The sequence below is a fragment of the Halictus rubicundus genome, chromosome 8, assembly GCF_050948215.1.
Source record: "Halictus rubicundus isolate RS-2024b chromosome 8, iyHalRubi1_principal, whole genome shotgun sequence".
NCBI lineage: Eukaryota > Metazoa > Arthropoda > Insecta > Hymenoptera > Halictidae > Halictus > Halictus rubicundus.
In genome coordinates this window covers 11817388-11832943 of record NC_135156.1, presented here as the reverse complement: position 1 = coordinate 11832943, position 15556 = coordinate 11817388, and the positions used below count along the sequence as shown (strand labels likewise).

The following is a 15556-nucleotide window of genomic DNA, read 5'->3' as shown; positions in this document are numbered from 1 at the left end:
ACTAAATACGGTGCAAAAGATAATTACTAAATAAATAATAATCAAACGCTGTGCGGTTTACTGTATCTTTGGTATTTAAATTTTACATTTACAATTCGATTTTGGAGATATTCTCGACATTTCAAAAAATTCTGAACGAGTTATTTACGGAAGCGAACTTGGAAAACCCGAAATCGTGATTGAATAAGAATATCGGAAATCCCGAAATTTCGAATGCCCCATACACGTTACCGAGCACACTTTGATGCGAATGGAGACCGACTTGTAACATTTTCAGATTACTTCAATTATCCAAATTGAAATTGAAAGCGTCGAATATTCCCGGACGCGCGTAGCTGTTCCACAATACCGTAGCCAGAAAAAAACAGGACTGTCCAACTGCCCTACTCGATAATGCTTTTACAACGAAGCTCTTTTTAATCGTGTGGGCGTTGCTTCTATCATAATTACGGCGGGGAGTTCACGTGATTACGATCTGCGTAAGTACACAAAATCGTCAAGCGAAACGGCTTTAATCGTGTTCGGCGACATTTATATTTCGATTGGAACGTCGTCGTAAAACGTTTAACAAACTAAATAAATTTCTGTTCGAGTCCTGTTTTTGTGGCCGGCTTCGAAACACACGGATTTGCATAGACATTCGCGGCGTATTTATGGGTTTCAGTATCGAGCGCACGAGTTTGCGCATAATTATCTGGCGCAACTAGTCCGCGGTTCTACAGGATGATTCACCTAACTTTGATCGCTCTCACAGAGATAGTCAGGTGATTTGTTTTCCCGGGCGAAGCGCCTCGTATGGTAGCACACGTTTCAGTCTCCCATTATTGCGTACAGTCGAATCAAAAAATGATACACCGCGTATACTTACACATCGCACAGCGTGAACCAGCGACAAACAGCAGCCGAACTTCTGCGGATAGAAAACTATTATTTAAACGATTTTTATTTATCATCTTTGACCAACGCTGGAAGAGGGAACAGAGATTCTCAATTATTTATGTAAACGCATGTTTAATATGGTTAAACATTCATATCGTTTGTACAGCGTGCTACTTCTTTAACGAACCTATTTTGCGTTTATTAATAATATACATAAAAAACCTGTCGAATTTTCAAAAAAAAAAGAAAAAAAAACGAGAAGAGACGATGGTAGATCGTTGTGTACCTAACAACAAAACAACATTTTGGACATTCGTTTCGACAATATTTGGATGAATGTGCGCCGATCGTTTTCTTTTGTCGTTCAGTATGGCAAGAAGTTCACTGTCGAGCGGATCTCGATTAAAAATTTCCAAACGAACCTGTAATTTCTCGCGCGTGTACAGAGAGGAGAGAAATCGAGAGAAAGGCGTCGATTGGACGAGGCAGGAGAGAAACATGGCGGGCCGATCGCGAGAGGACACTTGTTTCGTCGCTTATTCAGTTTTTGTCAGTCTTATAGGTACCTACACTAATTGCGAGTAGAAGAGCAACGGTCGCGGTTCGCCGTTCGGAAGCTTCTCGAAACGTGAACGTGCGAAAGCTGCAAATGACAATGGGAACCATGACACGCGCTCGCGCCTCCGTTCCCCACGGAAACTTTCCACGCAACCGACGTGCGAGAGAAACAGACGTACAAAAAGAAAATCGTACTTCGATCTCACGCTTATTCTGCAACACGACTCCGCGTCGTCCGAGCGAAAAATCCTGGAAACAGGACACGCGGCGCGAAAATGGTCCAGCGAGACGTTGAAGTTTCGTTCCACGATTCTCTTCGAACGGGAAACTTCCGAGGACAAAAAGTATTTTCCGAATACGTATCTTCAGGTGTGCTCCCTAGTTTGACAGTTCGTAAAAATCATGGCACGTTCCCTACCATAACGTCACGCGTGTGACGTTCGTACTCTTGCGATTCGCTTAAAAACGGTAAAATTAATTTCGTATACTTTGCTGTTTAAAGCTGTAGTAGTGTCTACTCGATATATGTCCGAAACACGGGTCCAGACTCGGACATGTATCGGCCAGGAGATACTATTCTTTGATCCGCGCGACCTTACAATCTTCGGTCAGATTCTTGACCCCTCACAGGGTATATACCCCGCGGCAGTGGGGATAGTTCTGGGACTTTTATCGGCTAGATATTTGCGACACATAACGAGTAATGACTGTACACATCATAAAGAGAGTTCGCGCTGTTAACTTTCTGCGGTTAAATTGTTTCAATATTTCGTAAGGGAGGTGCGTTGCATTTGGTAAATTATTTTAAATGAAGTTAGCCAGCACTAATGGTGACAGCGAATGTGTTAATGTGCGAACGCGTTGATAAACATATTCTCCACATATTAGAGTTGAGTTCGAAAGTTTGGTAAAGCTAGAAATTATGAGAAGCAGTGGCCGCAAGTGTAAATCTGAGTTTTTGGCACGCGTGGTAAAGGCTGACCATTGTATTAAAATATTGCATATTTAGGGTTACAGAGAGCTCTCCAGATGCATTGTATAACTCATGTTACCCCCATGGCTAATAGAATAGCTGATTAATTGTAATTACATGTTGTACGCTCTAGGACAGTACTTGGCACTTTAAATGCATTCTTTGGGCCCGGCAAATGCATTGTCTTAAAAATCAATCGACTAAATCTACTAATTTTGAAAGGAGTTATTGTTATCGCGTGACAAAAATTGGTGCATATTCTCCGAACGTTGGTTAATAAGCTCGCCAAGTTTGGAATTACAATACTCGGTGGTGTTCTTTTAAAAAATTGCCGCAGAACGTCAAACTAGGGAGACCCCACGCGATTCTTCACGAGTGGATGAGACAGATTTTACAGAAAAAAGATATTCTTTCATTATGAAATATATTATTCCTAAATATTATATATATATACATATTTGTGTATATATATGTGTATATGATTTCTCCATCGTTGCGTTCATATCGTCTTAAATTAACGGTATTACGTAACGGGTTTGCTTCTCTCGCTGCGTACAGGATACGCAAATCGTCGAGTCGAGACGTACACACGAAAAAAAAAAAAAGAAAAGAAAAAATCTATGATTACAGAAAAATATAGAACCTATTTTAAATCCCTCGGCTGCGCAACCGGACGCTGGTTGATTTCCTACACCCCGGAACACTTAGTTGCGCTTTTCACCGCGGAAAAGCGGAACCGATCGCCTCGTATCTTTGCAGCGTTTCCGGCAAGAAACGTACCCAAAGATACACCGGCGCAAAAAAAAATCGCGTTCGTAGGGCACGCATTAGGAAAAAAAAGGGGAAAAAATGCGATATTCTCTCGGCGGAAGAGCAAATACAGTCCGAAAAGAGAGAAAAAATATAATGTGCAGTCGGAGCAAACTCAATTGGCTACTCAGGACCACTCACGCCCAGTCCGGCTACTTCAGACGTAGCTTCCCTTTTTTACTTTTATGGAGCACGCGGATCTTCTCCCCCTCTTCGTTATTACGTTGTGGACATTATACGTATCCTCTGTCTCGTCATTAACACTAGACCTGCAGTGCCGCTAAAAGTCACTATTTTACATTACTTTATAAAAGCAACGAGAGCGTACACACTCGGATTTTTAGAGATTCCAGCGGTGACCGCTAAACGAATTAATCGCATATTCGCGTTTACTGCAATAAATATAATAAGGTACTCTGTGTATGCAACCGTTCGAAACTGTATAGAGCCTCGAGGAAAAGAAGAATTGATTAGGGTACGAACGTCGGCTATTTGTTTTAAATATAAACCTAGTTACAGTCGAACTTGATCCCCTCGAAACTACGCGCAGTATTTTAAAACGATTATTTTCGAAAAATCTTGCACAATATTGAATCTCGAAAATTTCGTTCGAAAAAAGATCTAGCGCAAGATTGAATCTTGCAAATTTGATTTTTAATATAAAATTGTCTAATCTCTTTTAACGTGAGAGATAAAAGATAAGAGAGAGAGAGTGAGTGAGAGATTAAAAAGAATAAGAATCACTTTGCTACTCAGAAGACGATAATTGATTAAGACTTATTTGCGACCCCGGTGCATAACTTGGACAACGCAATACTTAATCGTGTTGATAACGAGTTTGCGAGGAAGTTTGTTTCCCATAACATAGAACACACGCGAGTGGCATTGTGCTTGTAGAAACAGAGTAAGGGACGCAATGGTGGCAAATTGGGGGAGTCTGTGATAGCAAAGTGGAAGTTCCCTAAGCCCCGGAGCTTATGTTGGACAGCACTGCACTAATTAATGTGATGCATTGCTGTCTACGGGTGAGACACCTTTTGTGGTATTGTACTCCTCAACGCGTCTTACTGCGAATGTGCGAGGGCGGAGACAATGCGTCAGAGCGGAGAAGTGCTGTCCACCAGTGAAGCCTCATGCACGTTTCTTACTTCTCTCGTCCCTTCCAAAATCTTCCAAAATTCTACACTACAACGCAAACAACGAAATATCTATGGGTGGTATAGCGGAAGATTTCCCCGAGTTCTCAAAGTTTAGTTGGGAAGACGCATGAGGAGAAAATTTGTAACTTTCACACCACCTCGTTTAGATAATACGAAGAGTTGTAGTCGTGTAAACGGGTGCATAGCACCATTTTGAAATTTGCTGCGAGGAGACAAAACGTTAACATTAAACACTGCCCATGGCAAAAGGTTTCGATCAGGCTTGCGAAAAAGGTCGGAGGATATTCAAGGAAATATTAATGAGATTTTGTCTCTTCACCAAATACAGATCAATGTATTGTTCACCGGTACGAGAGAATTATTAAGTATTAGTAATGAAAAAGGAATCTCGACGTTCAATCTTCACCTCTGTATTTTATAAAGAAACATACTCATTTTTACATCAATATTTTATACGTGCACGATGACAATTGAATCCCTTTTCGCCATTGGCAGTATTCAATTGTAAAATATATACCTAAAGTCGTTTAACGTACGAAAACATAGTTTCAACTAATGATCAAAGTACAGGAGCTTCCGACTGATTCCCCATTTGTACGTCTACAATAGTTTTTGAGATTTAACAGTTCGGTGGAGGGAAACAATAAAGCTAGTCGGAAGATGTGGTGGGGGATTTTGGTAGTCCTGATCGGCCATTTGACTTTGATCCAACTGTATCCATCGAGGACCACGCAAGTGTGGCCGAGAAACTCGTCCTCCTAATCGAAAAAGTTCCTGAACGTACTCGCTTAGACTATAGTTATACCGAGCATTTACGCAGTCTTACAAGGCACACGTACTTTTTTGTAATGAATACACATTTGATAAGGCCACAGTGTTCTGAGACGTAGGCACGGTGTATACAAAAATGAGAGGAAATCAATTCCATTTCATAATAGAAGTTACTTTGGTAATGACTAGGTCATGCACTATCGCTACGCAACAATATACCAACGGCTTCGCTATATCCGTTCTCTCGACAAAGCAGCGAAGAGAACTAGTGCCTCATTATTATGGCTGTTCGCGTATTGCTCGCGCATATACGCACGTTTAGGACTCTATGCAGTCGAACTACAGAAGAACGAAGCAAAAGGTGCTCGAAGAAGATGGTCTCGCTTTTTTGATTCTGCAATCGATATCAATTTCCAACGTGTTCCCCCCCAGCACTATAACCTGTTCGACGCTCGCTGTGGGACGTCGGCTCCATATCGGTTTCGTCGTTCTTCTCTATGGTTCCCAGCAGGTTGCGAATTTTCATTGAAAAACAGAATCGTTCGTGCTGTTTCGTGCCGCGTGAATCACCGGTGACCAAGAACAATCTCTCCGTAGAGACCGTTTGTGATTTTCATTAAGGAAACTATCTCTGACGTACTTCTTGATATTACAATTAAGCTAAACGGCTTTACATATCAGCCGCTCGCGAATTTCGCTAGTGAGAGAATCACTCTTTTCGAATAACTTACAATATCACTATATAATACCCATATAGCACGTTCACTATCATTATTATGTAGACCCCTGATGACTCACATTGGATTTCCAAGAGTACAGTAGTACCGCGTTAGTTGACCAGGCCGTGGTACAATGTTCAGTCAGTCATTAAAAGAGATAGTGCTTTCTTCTCAATTTTAACACTAGAACCAGCAGACAGATCGAAATGACTTGATCCTAATTTTCTCTTGTACAATCATTGAAGCTAAAAATGTTCATAAATATTGAATAAATCAAATCCTATCGTTGTTAGGAAGCAACGCATGTTGCCGTTTAGCGCTTGCTAGCTCTAGTGTTAAATACGTGAAACAAGAGCGATAACTGGCTTGGATCAGCAACGATCGGCAATCAAAGGTTGATCGTAGTCAACGAACGCGGTGTCAGAGCGATTCGCATCGACTGATATGTAACAAACATGTCGAGTCACCGGCGCAAACGCGTCGAACAATCCAATCGCTCCGCGCGACGAGCTGAAATACGGGGCTGAAAGCCGATACTCTCTGCCGGCAGCTTCCGTGTGCCCGTTCAAAGGATGGTCGAGGAACAACGCGGGCCTGTCCTTAATCAGGCGAATCAGAATTGAATGCGATAGTTGCTGGGACGCGGGATGGACCTCGCCTTGGACGGCGGCAGCGATGATGTGGAGGCCTCGCTGCTGGCTGTGCCGCCGGAATCGCGTCCTCCGCTTTTGCTGCTGACGGTGCTGCCGGTGCTCTGTCCCCTGGAGCCTGTCTGCTTCCTCAGGGTGCCTTCGCTGAGACGTCCGTACTCCCCGATGCGACGAGACGGCGGCGGAATCAGCGAGCGGCTCTGTGTCTCCCTGTGCTTCACCTCTGTAGTCGTGGAGGGTTGTTTCTTGCGCAGATTCTCGCCTTGAAGACGCTCGTACTCGTGGCCCACCGAGGTGGAGGGCTTCTTCTGCACGCTGCTGCTCGGCACCAGCGGCTCCGCGCCAAAGGATTTCTTCCTGCGCTGCGCTTTCGTGTCGAAACGACCGTACTCGATGGTGCAGTTGCCAGCGTCCCGCACCTTCATGCTCGCCGTAGCGTCTAGAGCCGGACCCGGGTCCGACTTCTTCCTGGCCTCCGTGTCGCTCAGCCGGCAGTAACGAGAGTTGGTCGACTTCAAGGTCTTCGGCGGCCGCGGCAACGAGCTGGGAGGAAGACTTCCGGCACGCCGGGGCTCGCCCTCCTGCATCCTCTGCCTCTGCGAGCTCCGGCCCTGCTTCTCCAGCAGCATCATGTCCTCGGGCTTGCCGTCCGACAACCGCGAGACAGTGCCCTTCAGCCGCGAGGCTGCGCTCGCGAATTCCATTATACCCGGCGAGACCTCGCCCCCCGAGTCGTCCAACAAACGACTCTTGCTTGAGGCCGTGCTCGAGGTACCTGTGCTATCTACACCCGCCAATAGTGGCTTGGGTATTTTTCCTTTTCGCGACGCAGTGCCTGGATTAGAGAATCCTGGAAAACAGCAAAGTGCCCGCTGAAACAAGACAACAAAACGCCTGCGTTGGAGAGGAGATCCGGGACCTGGAACGGGGTTAGTGCTCGCCACAACAGCGCATGCACACTCCGGGATCACTCGGGATCGGGACAGGGTTAGTGTGGTTTTAGGGTGGCGGTCGGTTTTGTTGATTAGACCAGAGTCCGAAGAAAGAGTCGACTTATTGACCTCGCTTTTTATACTTATCGTTTAGCAACTAAGACTAAGAACATGATATGACGTTTAATGGAAATGCTGATCTTATTCACAGAAAAATAGCAACCCCGGTAGATAGGTAGGAGAGGATGAAGACGATGGTAATTGTATAACTAAAAAATGTTTTGTGTATTCGTGAAATGAAAGATAACGAAAGAAACCCTATTTTTCTATTTCTCATGACTCGCTACAGTTACTATCTTAATAAATTCACAGAGGAATGGTCTGTGCGGTGAATTTCTCGAATCAATTCTTTCTTCAGGATAACTAGAATATGTTACGAAATTGTGTAGTTAATTGTAAAACGCAAAAATCAATGGCACACAAAAAGTTATATTAGTGAAAATACAATTTTACTGGGCTTGTGAATAAAAATAGATAATGAATGCATTTTTTTACATATTACCTACAAAAAACTTTTCTAATGCTATACAAAGTTCGCTTTCTATTATTAGTAATGTCTTACTTATTATCATATTAAAAAAAAAATGTAACACTTTATTGTTGTTACATAGAAAACACGCCAGGAGCAAAAATAGTGATGTATAATAAAAAGCTTGCTTTCTATAGTTCCCATTAATAAAATAAAAGAAAAGAAAATATAAACTTTTTAACAAAAAATAACGAATTAATGGAGCACACATTGTTATTCGAATAATAGCAATCGTAAAAACAATAGAAGAATAGTTAATGCGTCAGTGACACGACTTCATTATCTAAACTCTAAACAATGAAGTAAATTATTCTTGCAATTGTAAAAAATATTCGATTATCGAAGTGGAGAGTATCCATCGAAGCGTGCATTTAATTTCATTTAATTAACTACCACAAAAGGTAATGGAACGATTTAATCTTTGATTAAACGATGCACATTAACTATTCTCAACTAAACTACTAATTGAAACACAACACTCGAATACCTTTAACCGTACAATCAGTAATATTTTTCATATTCTGTAGCTGTATCTATGAAGTAAATGCTAAAGAGTATAAAATACAATCGTCGCAAAACTAAAAATATTATGTTGTCCGCAGATGATATGAATACTAAAATTCTGTGAAGTAACTGTGAAACAGTGAATAAATAAAATTATGTCCACTATTTTCGGCCGTTCTTTGTACAAATTTTTACGTAGTAAAAAAAAAATGTGGATGCTAGTGACTTGAAAATTATACATTTACTTGTATTGTGCATACCTTACTAAGCAGCTGGGAATCTAGCTCTTTTAATTGATCATCAAGACTTTTATTTGTTTGCTCGAAACTGCCTTGCTTCCTGTACTTATAGCTGTCCGTAACACCATAAGAACCAGTACTTCCATAACCACTGCCTCCACCCAATACACTACTCACTTTTAAATACAAAAATTGAAGATTAGTATTTTACTTTATAATGAGGTATTACTTTACAAGTGAACATCGAATATTTATGCGTTTATATATGATTCTACAGAAACTTGTAAAACACAAAGCATAATGGAAACTTTATTTTTAATGATTCCGAGGTCTTTAAAACTTTATGTGAAAATGTAATTTGCAAGAGATACTTTGTGATTTTTATGTTTTGTATACAATTTGTAACTTTATACGAACACTGAATATCAGTGATGGATCAATGATGGAATATTTAGGCACGTGTATAGAATATTTGAATAAAAATTTGTTTACCAAGTTCTGGCGTGCTCGTGAGCGCGGTGTGATGATCAGCCGATGTGCTTGAATGAGACGAATGAGCAGCAGGGTAGCTACCAACGCCACTACTGCTACTACTGTCCTTATCATACGTGTGTTTTTGGAGGACTCTAATCATAGCATCTCTCTCAGCCAATTTTGATTCTAGATCTTTCATTCTGTTCAACATAAATAAAACGAATTGTATTGATCGCATAGAACACTTGTACTTCACAAGTTAAATCCGAGCAGAATCACTTGTTACCTAGATTCAAGATCAGCCAACTTCTTTTGTGCAGCATGAACTTCGTCCATGTGTCTCATTTTTTCGGACCGTGCTTCTGCGATTAATTTCTCGGCATCTTGACTCGTTTTCTCTAACGCAGCAATTTTAGCATCCCTAATTAGAACCAGACATTATATATGTATATATTAATAAACACACATATTCTGCGTCTACGTAATTTAAAAGTACAGTGTTGATTTCACCAGAAGACTCACTTCGGAAGACTAGCCGCATCAATTGCGGCTTGCCTCAACGCGCTTTCCTCTAGATAACGCTGCTCCCATTTCGTCACATCACCTTCCAGTGACATGATTTTTTCGTCTCTTTCGCGTATTCGTCGTTTCAACTCCGCAATCGTTTCCCCATTGAAGGATTGTTCGGCGCCATTAACACCGCCGCCGCCACCGCCGCCGCCTTCTCTTAATTCTCGTTCTAGTTGACCTCTCAACTGTCTTTCTGTTTCTTCTCTTCTGTCGCTGGACGCTTGAAGAGAAGACAGAGCCCGTTGGAGCTGACCAACTCTCTCCACGTACACTTGTTTCTTCCGACACTGTAAAAACAAGACCGTTTGTAACATCGAAGTCACGAACTCTCCGGTGGTGTTTAATTAAAATCATTTACTTCTTCTTCAAGACGCACAACATTCCCTTGTGCATTAGTGAGAGCTGTGTCTAAGATATCTATATGTGTACGTTGCTCTTGCAACGTTGCCCGTTGCGCTGCCAATTCGATCTCTTGTCTTTCTTTTGCGGCGGCTAATTCTTTATCTGAAACGAAATCGATCGTGCACAATACGATTAATTAAAAAAAAATAAACATACAATGTAGTTTTATAAATACAAATCCGGTATAAGTTGAACGTACTTTGTGTGATCAATTGTGCAATTAGTAATTCACGTTGAGTTAATTCTTTCCTCATAGATTCGACGACGGGGGGACTATCAGTGCGTGCGGACAGTAAATCTATCTGATCTCTCAGTGCGCGGTTTAATTCGGTTAATCGTCTACAATCGTTTTGTAGCCTCATTCTAGCAGCCCGTTCCAGCTTTTCTCTACGTTCACAGGTCGCCGCTAATTCCTCGTGCGCTCTGTGCACTTTCGCAATTTCTTGCTCCAATTTTTGAGATTTGGCGACCTTGTTGTAACACCGTTCTAATTCTAATTTTAAGGCACTGTTCTCCTGAATTACAATCTGAATCATTTCTGATGGGGGCCAAATTTCACCGGTCGCAGATTCTGTCTCCTCTCTTCCCTTCGTTTGAGGCCTACAAATAATATCGCGATTACAATGCGGTTCAACGCACATTTATTAGAGGTGTGCGAGAACCCGAAAGCGTCTGGTTGGGTCGGAGTTCTCGAAAATATTGGGATTCCCGAGTATATTCGGGTTCTCCAGGGTCTTTTCTGGTTTTCGCACACCTCTAGTATTCATTAATAGACTTCGTGCAATTACCGTGGAGAAGTAGTTCGTAAGTTGTAGTTGTCGATGTCTGGTTTGCCGATTCTAGACAAATCCGGCTGCGATCTCGACAACGTCAACTTTTCCATTGGCCCAACAAGTCTGGACTTATTTTTTAACGGTAGTAAAACAGACATGTACGAAGGTGGTGGTCTGTCTTCGGATTCGCTGTCATTCTGCTTTCCTCTGTCGCCATCTCGCATTCGCATGTCTATATTGCCACCATTGTTCGTAAGTTTACTGTACGATGGTACTTTCACTTCTTTTGCAAGATGTTTTAGAACCTGCTTGTCACAAAATATCTGTATAAAGCATCGGTTTCGACACATTACCATTGTTACGCTAATTTGTAACGCTAATGAAGTCACCTGTGATTGACTCAAATAATCGTCTGGTATGTCTGTAATTTCTTGACAACCTCCATTAGTGGGTTGCTCGTAAACATGATCTTCGTGCGATAAGTTTGATAAAGATTGCATAGTCGGACTGTTCGAGTGTCCTTTTCCACCACCATCACAATACAAGTAACCCATATCGCCATGCTCTCTCACAACACCCGATAACCTGTGTATTGAATCGTTAACACTAATTAGACAAAATTGTATACTAAATTAAAGTATCATACTAGATTAGAAGCGAGATTTGCTAATGAAACATTTGTTACCTTCCGGATGGTACCCATGAGTTGTCATCATTAGCATTATGAATTATGAGCGTATTATATGAACTCGTAGACACATCCAGACTACTTCTATTTGAGCCAACGCTGGTACGGTTACTTAAGTTATCCTTCAAACTATTTCTATTAGAACCATTGATGCTGTCTTTAAGGCTATTCCGATTGGAACCATTCAAATTCTCTTTCAAACTGTTTCTGTTCGAACCATTCAAACTGTCCTTCAAACTGTTTCTATTGAGCAGATTACCCTGGATAGCAATGAAACAGTTTACAGTTATGTAACATAATCACACTGATTGTTGTAATTTGTGGTACATTGAAAAAACATAGGTAGCATTAGGCAACATCCACGCCTACCGGTTAGACAATAGAATGTGCTATAGATTGTAATCTAATACATAAGAATCAAGACTGCGTACTGTTTATAAACCACAGTAACAGTTAAAAAATTAAGAAATACATTCTAAATGAGAAGACATGAATTGTTGCAATAAGACATTATTATTGCAATAAGATATGCTTACTTGTATATTTGGTATATTTTCTTTGTGACTGGAAGACCTGGATGGACTTTGCTGTTGATTCTCTTGACCTTGAGGTTCTTGACGGGCCGTATGCCTTATTACATATCGATCTTCGTTGGTCAAATTCTCATTGGATGTTGAAACATCAGTTTCACTACCGCTTAAACTTTGTGGAAGACCTCCTAAAAAATGTACAACAAAAATATACAAAAGAATTCTTCTTCTCCTATGCAAAACGTGTTCCAAATTATACCTTGCATTGATAATTGTTTCCTTTGTATATTATTATTCGAGAAAGGCAAGAATCTGCTACCTTGTTGCAAAGAACTCATTTTTCTATTCTCTCATTTATGCCTCCTATGTTTTATCTGAAAGCGTAACATTAAAATTTACAAGACCAATAATTTGATATTTATTGGAACAAATTTATATATAAAACATTGACTGAAACAGAAATATTTGAAATACTATTATAAACAGGAAACACTCGCAGTATTGCTTTAAATGTGTGTCTAAAATATCTGGAGAATCAATTGAAAAACGAACTAAATATTTTTTTAGGTAGCAGCTGCAAGCGTACTGCACAAAATACACGTGATTCTTCAAGTTTTACTTTCTCAACTATCGAGATTAACAATGAAATCGATAATAGATTAAACGAAATACAAGCGTAAAATCTGTTTACATAATCCCGTTAAAAATACTGAAAAAACGTCAGGAATTTAAAAATGCATTCTTATACAGAATATACTATCACTTCACTTTTCAACGGTTGTAAATATCCTATCTCATTCCTCAAGTTTTCAGGTTGGAGTTCGAACCATTATTGCAACTGCATTTCCATTGACGTTCACTGTTTAAAATAATATTACAAATGTTCCCTTTAAACTGCGAACGCTAATAAAATATTTCAAAGCTCCGGCTCGGAACTCGTGGAGAAGGTGAACGAGAAGGATGCGGACAATTGTTCACAGATTAATCACACTCACATCTCGGAACACTAAAAACCACTGGGACCGTAAACCTATCCGTGCAACATCTTATTTGACACTACGCGGTATTCGAAAACGAGAAACCGAAAGAGAATTATGCGGGGAGCCGTGTCCACGAGAGAGACGGCAATATTATAGTAATGGTAAAGCAGAGCACTCTCTGACAGAGGTGTCAACACTCTGGAATGTTGATAATCCGGAGATATTGGATTTTTCGTTGATGCGTAACATCGCAGCGGGAAAATATTCGTGGTCCCGCGAATCGTCGTGATGCACACAGATCGCGAATACCCCGAGAACGTTGCTTTTCCATGGAATCTTAATACTTTTATAGCTTTCTGAACTTGAAGGACTGCATAAATAAACAAAAGAATATCCTCGTCGTGTGTCCAACGAGGGTTTTCGCATGCTGTGCGATCGAATCGTGAATAGACGGCGAAACAAGATTGTTCTCTAATTACTCACAGTATACGAAGGTGCAAAAACGGGATGAGTGTCGTAATTATTTCAATAAATTAGTACACTTTACTGCTCCACGCACGAGAAATAAAAATCGCTAGTTCCCGCATTCCTCATCAGGGTGCGACGTATACGAAAACGGGATACGCTCTTCCTGACTCTTCTAATCTTTCCCGACTCGTTTCTCCATCCGTAGATGATTCACTATAAAGCAATGCACAAAAAATGTCATCTTTGTACCTCCTTTTTTTTCCCGCGTTACAATCGCTGTAAAAATTCCTTTGTTTTTTTTTACTTACCGAATATAGATTTTTACATTTTACTTTCGGAGCAGAGATTTATGCCGAGTTCATTGCTTTCCAAACGCGTAGCTAAATCGACTTAAAACACTTGTTTGGACGATGATTGATTTTGTTTTATCACTGTGCGGTTCGAACCGCATTCGAATGTTTCTGATAAATAAAAGTACATGCGACATTATCGCATAAGAATTTCTACGACCTGCTATTTTGAAACAAATTCTTATGCCACGTTCATTATTGATACGCTTTAATTCATTGCAGCTACTTCGAAGAAAATTGATAGGAAATCGTACTGCTATCTTATCTTCAAAAATGCCATTGTATGATAATGAACGTAATGAATTAAAACTTTAATATAAGAAATATTACAACACTTGTGTAGTGTAGTCGCTTTAGAACACACCCTAAGTTATAGTACTTTCACATGTATAGGTAGGTATTTAAATGTCCAATAACACTTTGGAGTAACAGCTGCTGTCGGTGGTATTGTGTACAAACCAGAAACATGTCCACTACTTGTAAATTAATTATGACTTGTTGCAAAACACGTCAGTTTTGCAGATTATTAATTCCTATCAGATCGTTTTATTGTAGTTCCCATATTGCACAAAAAACAGTTACTTACAACAAATTGTTGAACGTCATATCATATAGACCTTTCTTTCACGGTAATTTGCAAGATATTGTTAATTGTTTTTCCATTACCTTTTCCATGATATTTAAAGAGACACATTAATACTACTTACAAATAATCTCAATATGTTAAGATATTTATATAAAAAGTATTTAGAAAATTATCAGTTTACTTATTGTTAACTCTTCTAATTGTTGAAACTTAATCGCTATATGTTTTCTAAAGGTACTAACATTTGTTTATGTGGTTTTTTTAGATCAATCAACTTTGCATTTTTCAACCTCAACAGTTTCTAAATCTATCACAAGCATGGCAGAAGGCGATGCAAAACAATTGAATTTAGATTATAAAGACATTTTAAAAGCTCAAAAGGATGACAACGTACTCATTATTGATGTTAGGGAGCAAAATGAGATTGATGAGACAGGAAAATTACCAGGAAGTATTCACATACCAAGTACAGCATTTCATTACACTCATTACAATATTATTCTAATGTTGAACATTAAATAATAATCACCATACTATATTATTCCAGTGGGAGATGTGACTAATGCTCTACTGAATCTGACTGAGAAAGACTTTAAAAGTAGATTCAACAAAGAAAAACCTTCAAAAAGTACAAAGATCATATTAAGTTGCAGGTCCGGTAAAAGAAGTGCAATGGTACAGGAAGACATACAAAAGCTTGGATATCAAAAGTATTAAAATTTTGTAGAGATAGTAACAAATTTCACATAGAGAATTATATTTTATATATTTTGAAACCAGCTAATTAAATTTATTTATATTTCAGTGCATATAACTATGTTGGAGGATGGTTAGACTGGGAGAGTAATCAAAAAGTATAAACTTTTTCTATACAGTCATCATTTTTTATGTAATTAGCATGTTCAGCAATAAATTGTTATCGGTTGATCAAAATAAAAATTGTTTTAATCA

The 15556-nt window shown here is 39.8% G+C and overlaps 2 protein-coding genes across 3 annotated transcripts; one reads left to right on the top strand and one right to left on the bottom strand.

Annotated features, from left to right (window-relative positions):
* Positions 1-991: 991 nt before the first annotated feature.
* On the bottom strand, positions 992-14268 carry LOC143356574 (uncharacterized). 2 transcript variants are annotated; one of them, XM_076792382.1, is made up of 14 exons: positions 13978-14268; positions 13685-13882; positions 12481-12595; positions 12228-12409; positions 11689-11951; positions 11393-11588; positions 11019-11308; positions 10430-10830; positions 10187-10332; positions 9781-10115; positions 9545-9679; positions 9277-9458; positions 8806-8960; positions 992-7392 (listed from the first exon to the last, which is right to left on the bottom strand). In XM_076792382.1, the coding sequence occupies exons 3-14, from the start codon at positions 12557-12559 to the stop codon at positions 6484-6486; spliced, it is 3273 nt and encodes a 1090-aa protein (XP_076648497.1). In that variant the 5' UTR covers positions 12560-12595; positions 13685-13882; positions 13978-14268; the 3' UTR covers positions 992-6483. The 2 variants fall into 2 exon arrangements, with proteins under 2 accessions (XP_076648497.1, XP_076648498.1); XM_076792383.1 differs by lacking the exons at positions 13685-13882; positions 13978-14268 and adding an exon at positions 13217-13673.
* Positions 14269-14413: 145 nt separating this feature from the next.
* LOC143356576 (rhodanese domain-containing protein CG4456) lies at positions 14414-15544 on the top strand. The gene is made up of 4 exons (XM_076792386.1): positions 14414-14648; positions 14871-15071; positions 15153-15315; positions 15411-15544. Exons 1-4 carry the CDS (start codon positions 14486-14488, stop codon positions 15463-15465), a joined length of 582 nt encoding a protein of 193 aa, XP_076648501.1. The 5' UTR covers positions 14414-14485; the 3' UTR covers positions 15466-15544.
* The last annotated feature ends 12 nt before the right edge of the window (positions 15545-15556 follow it).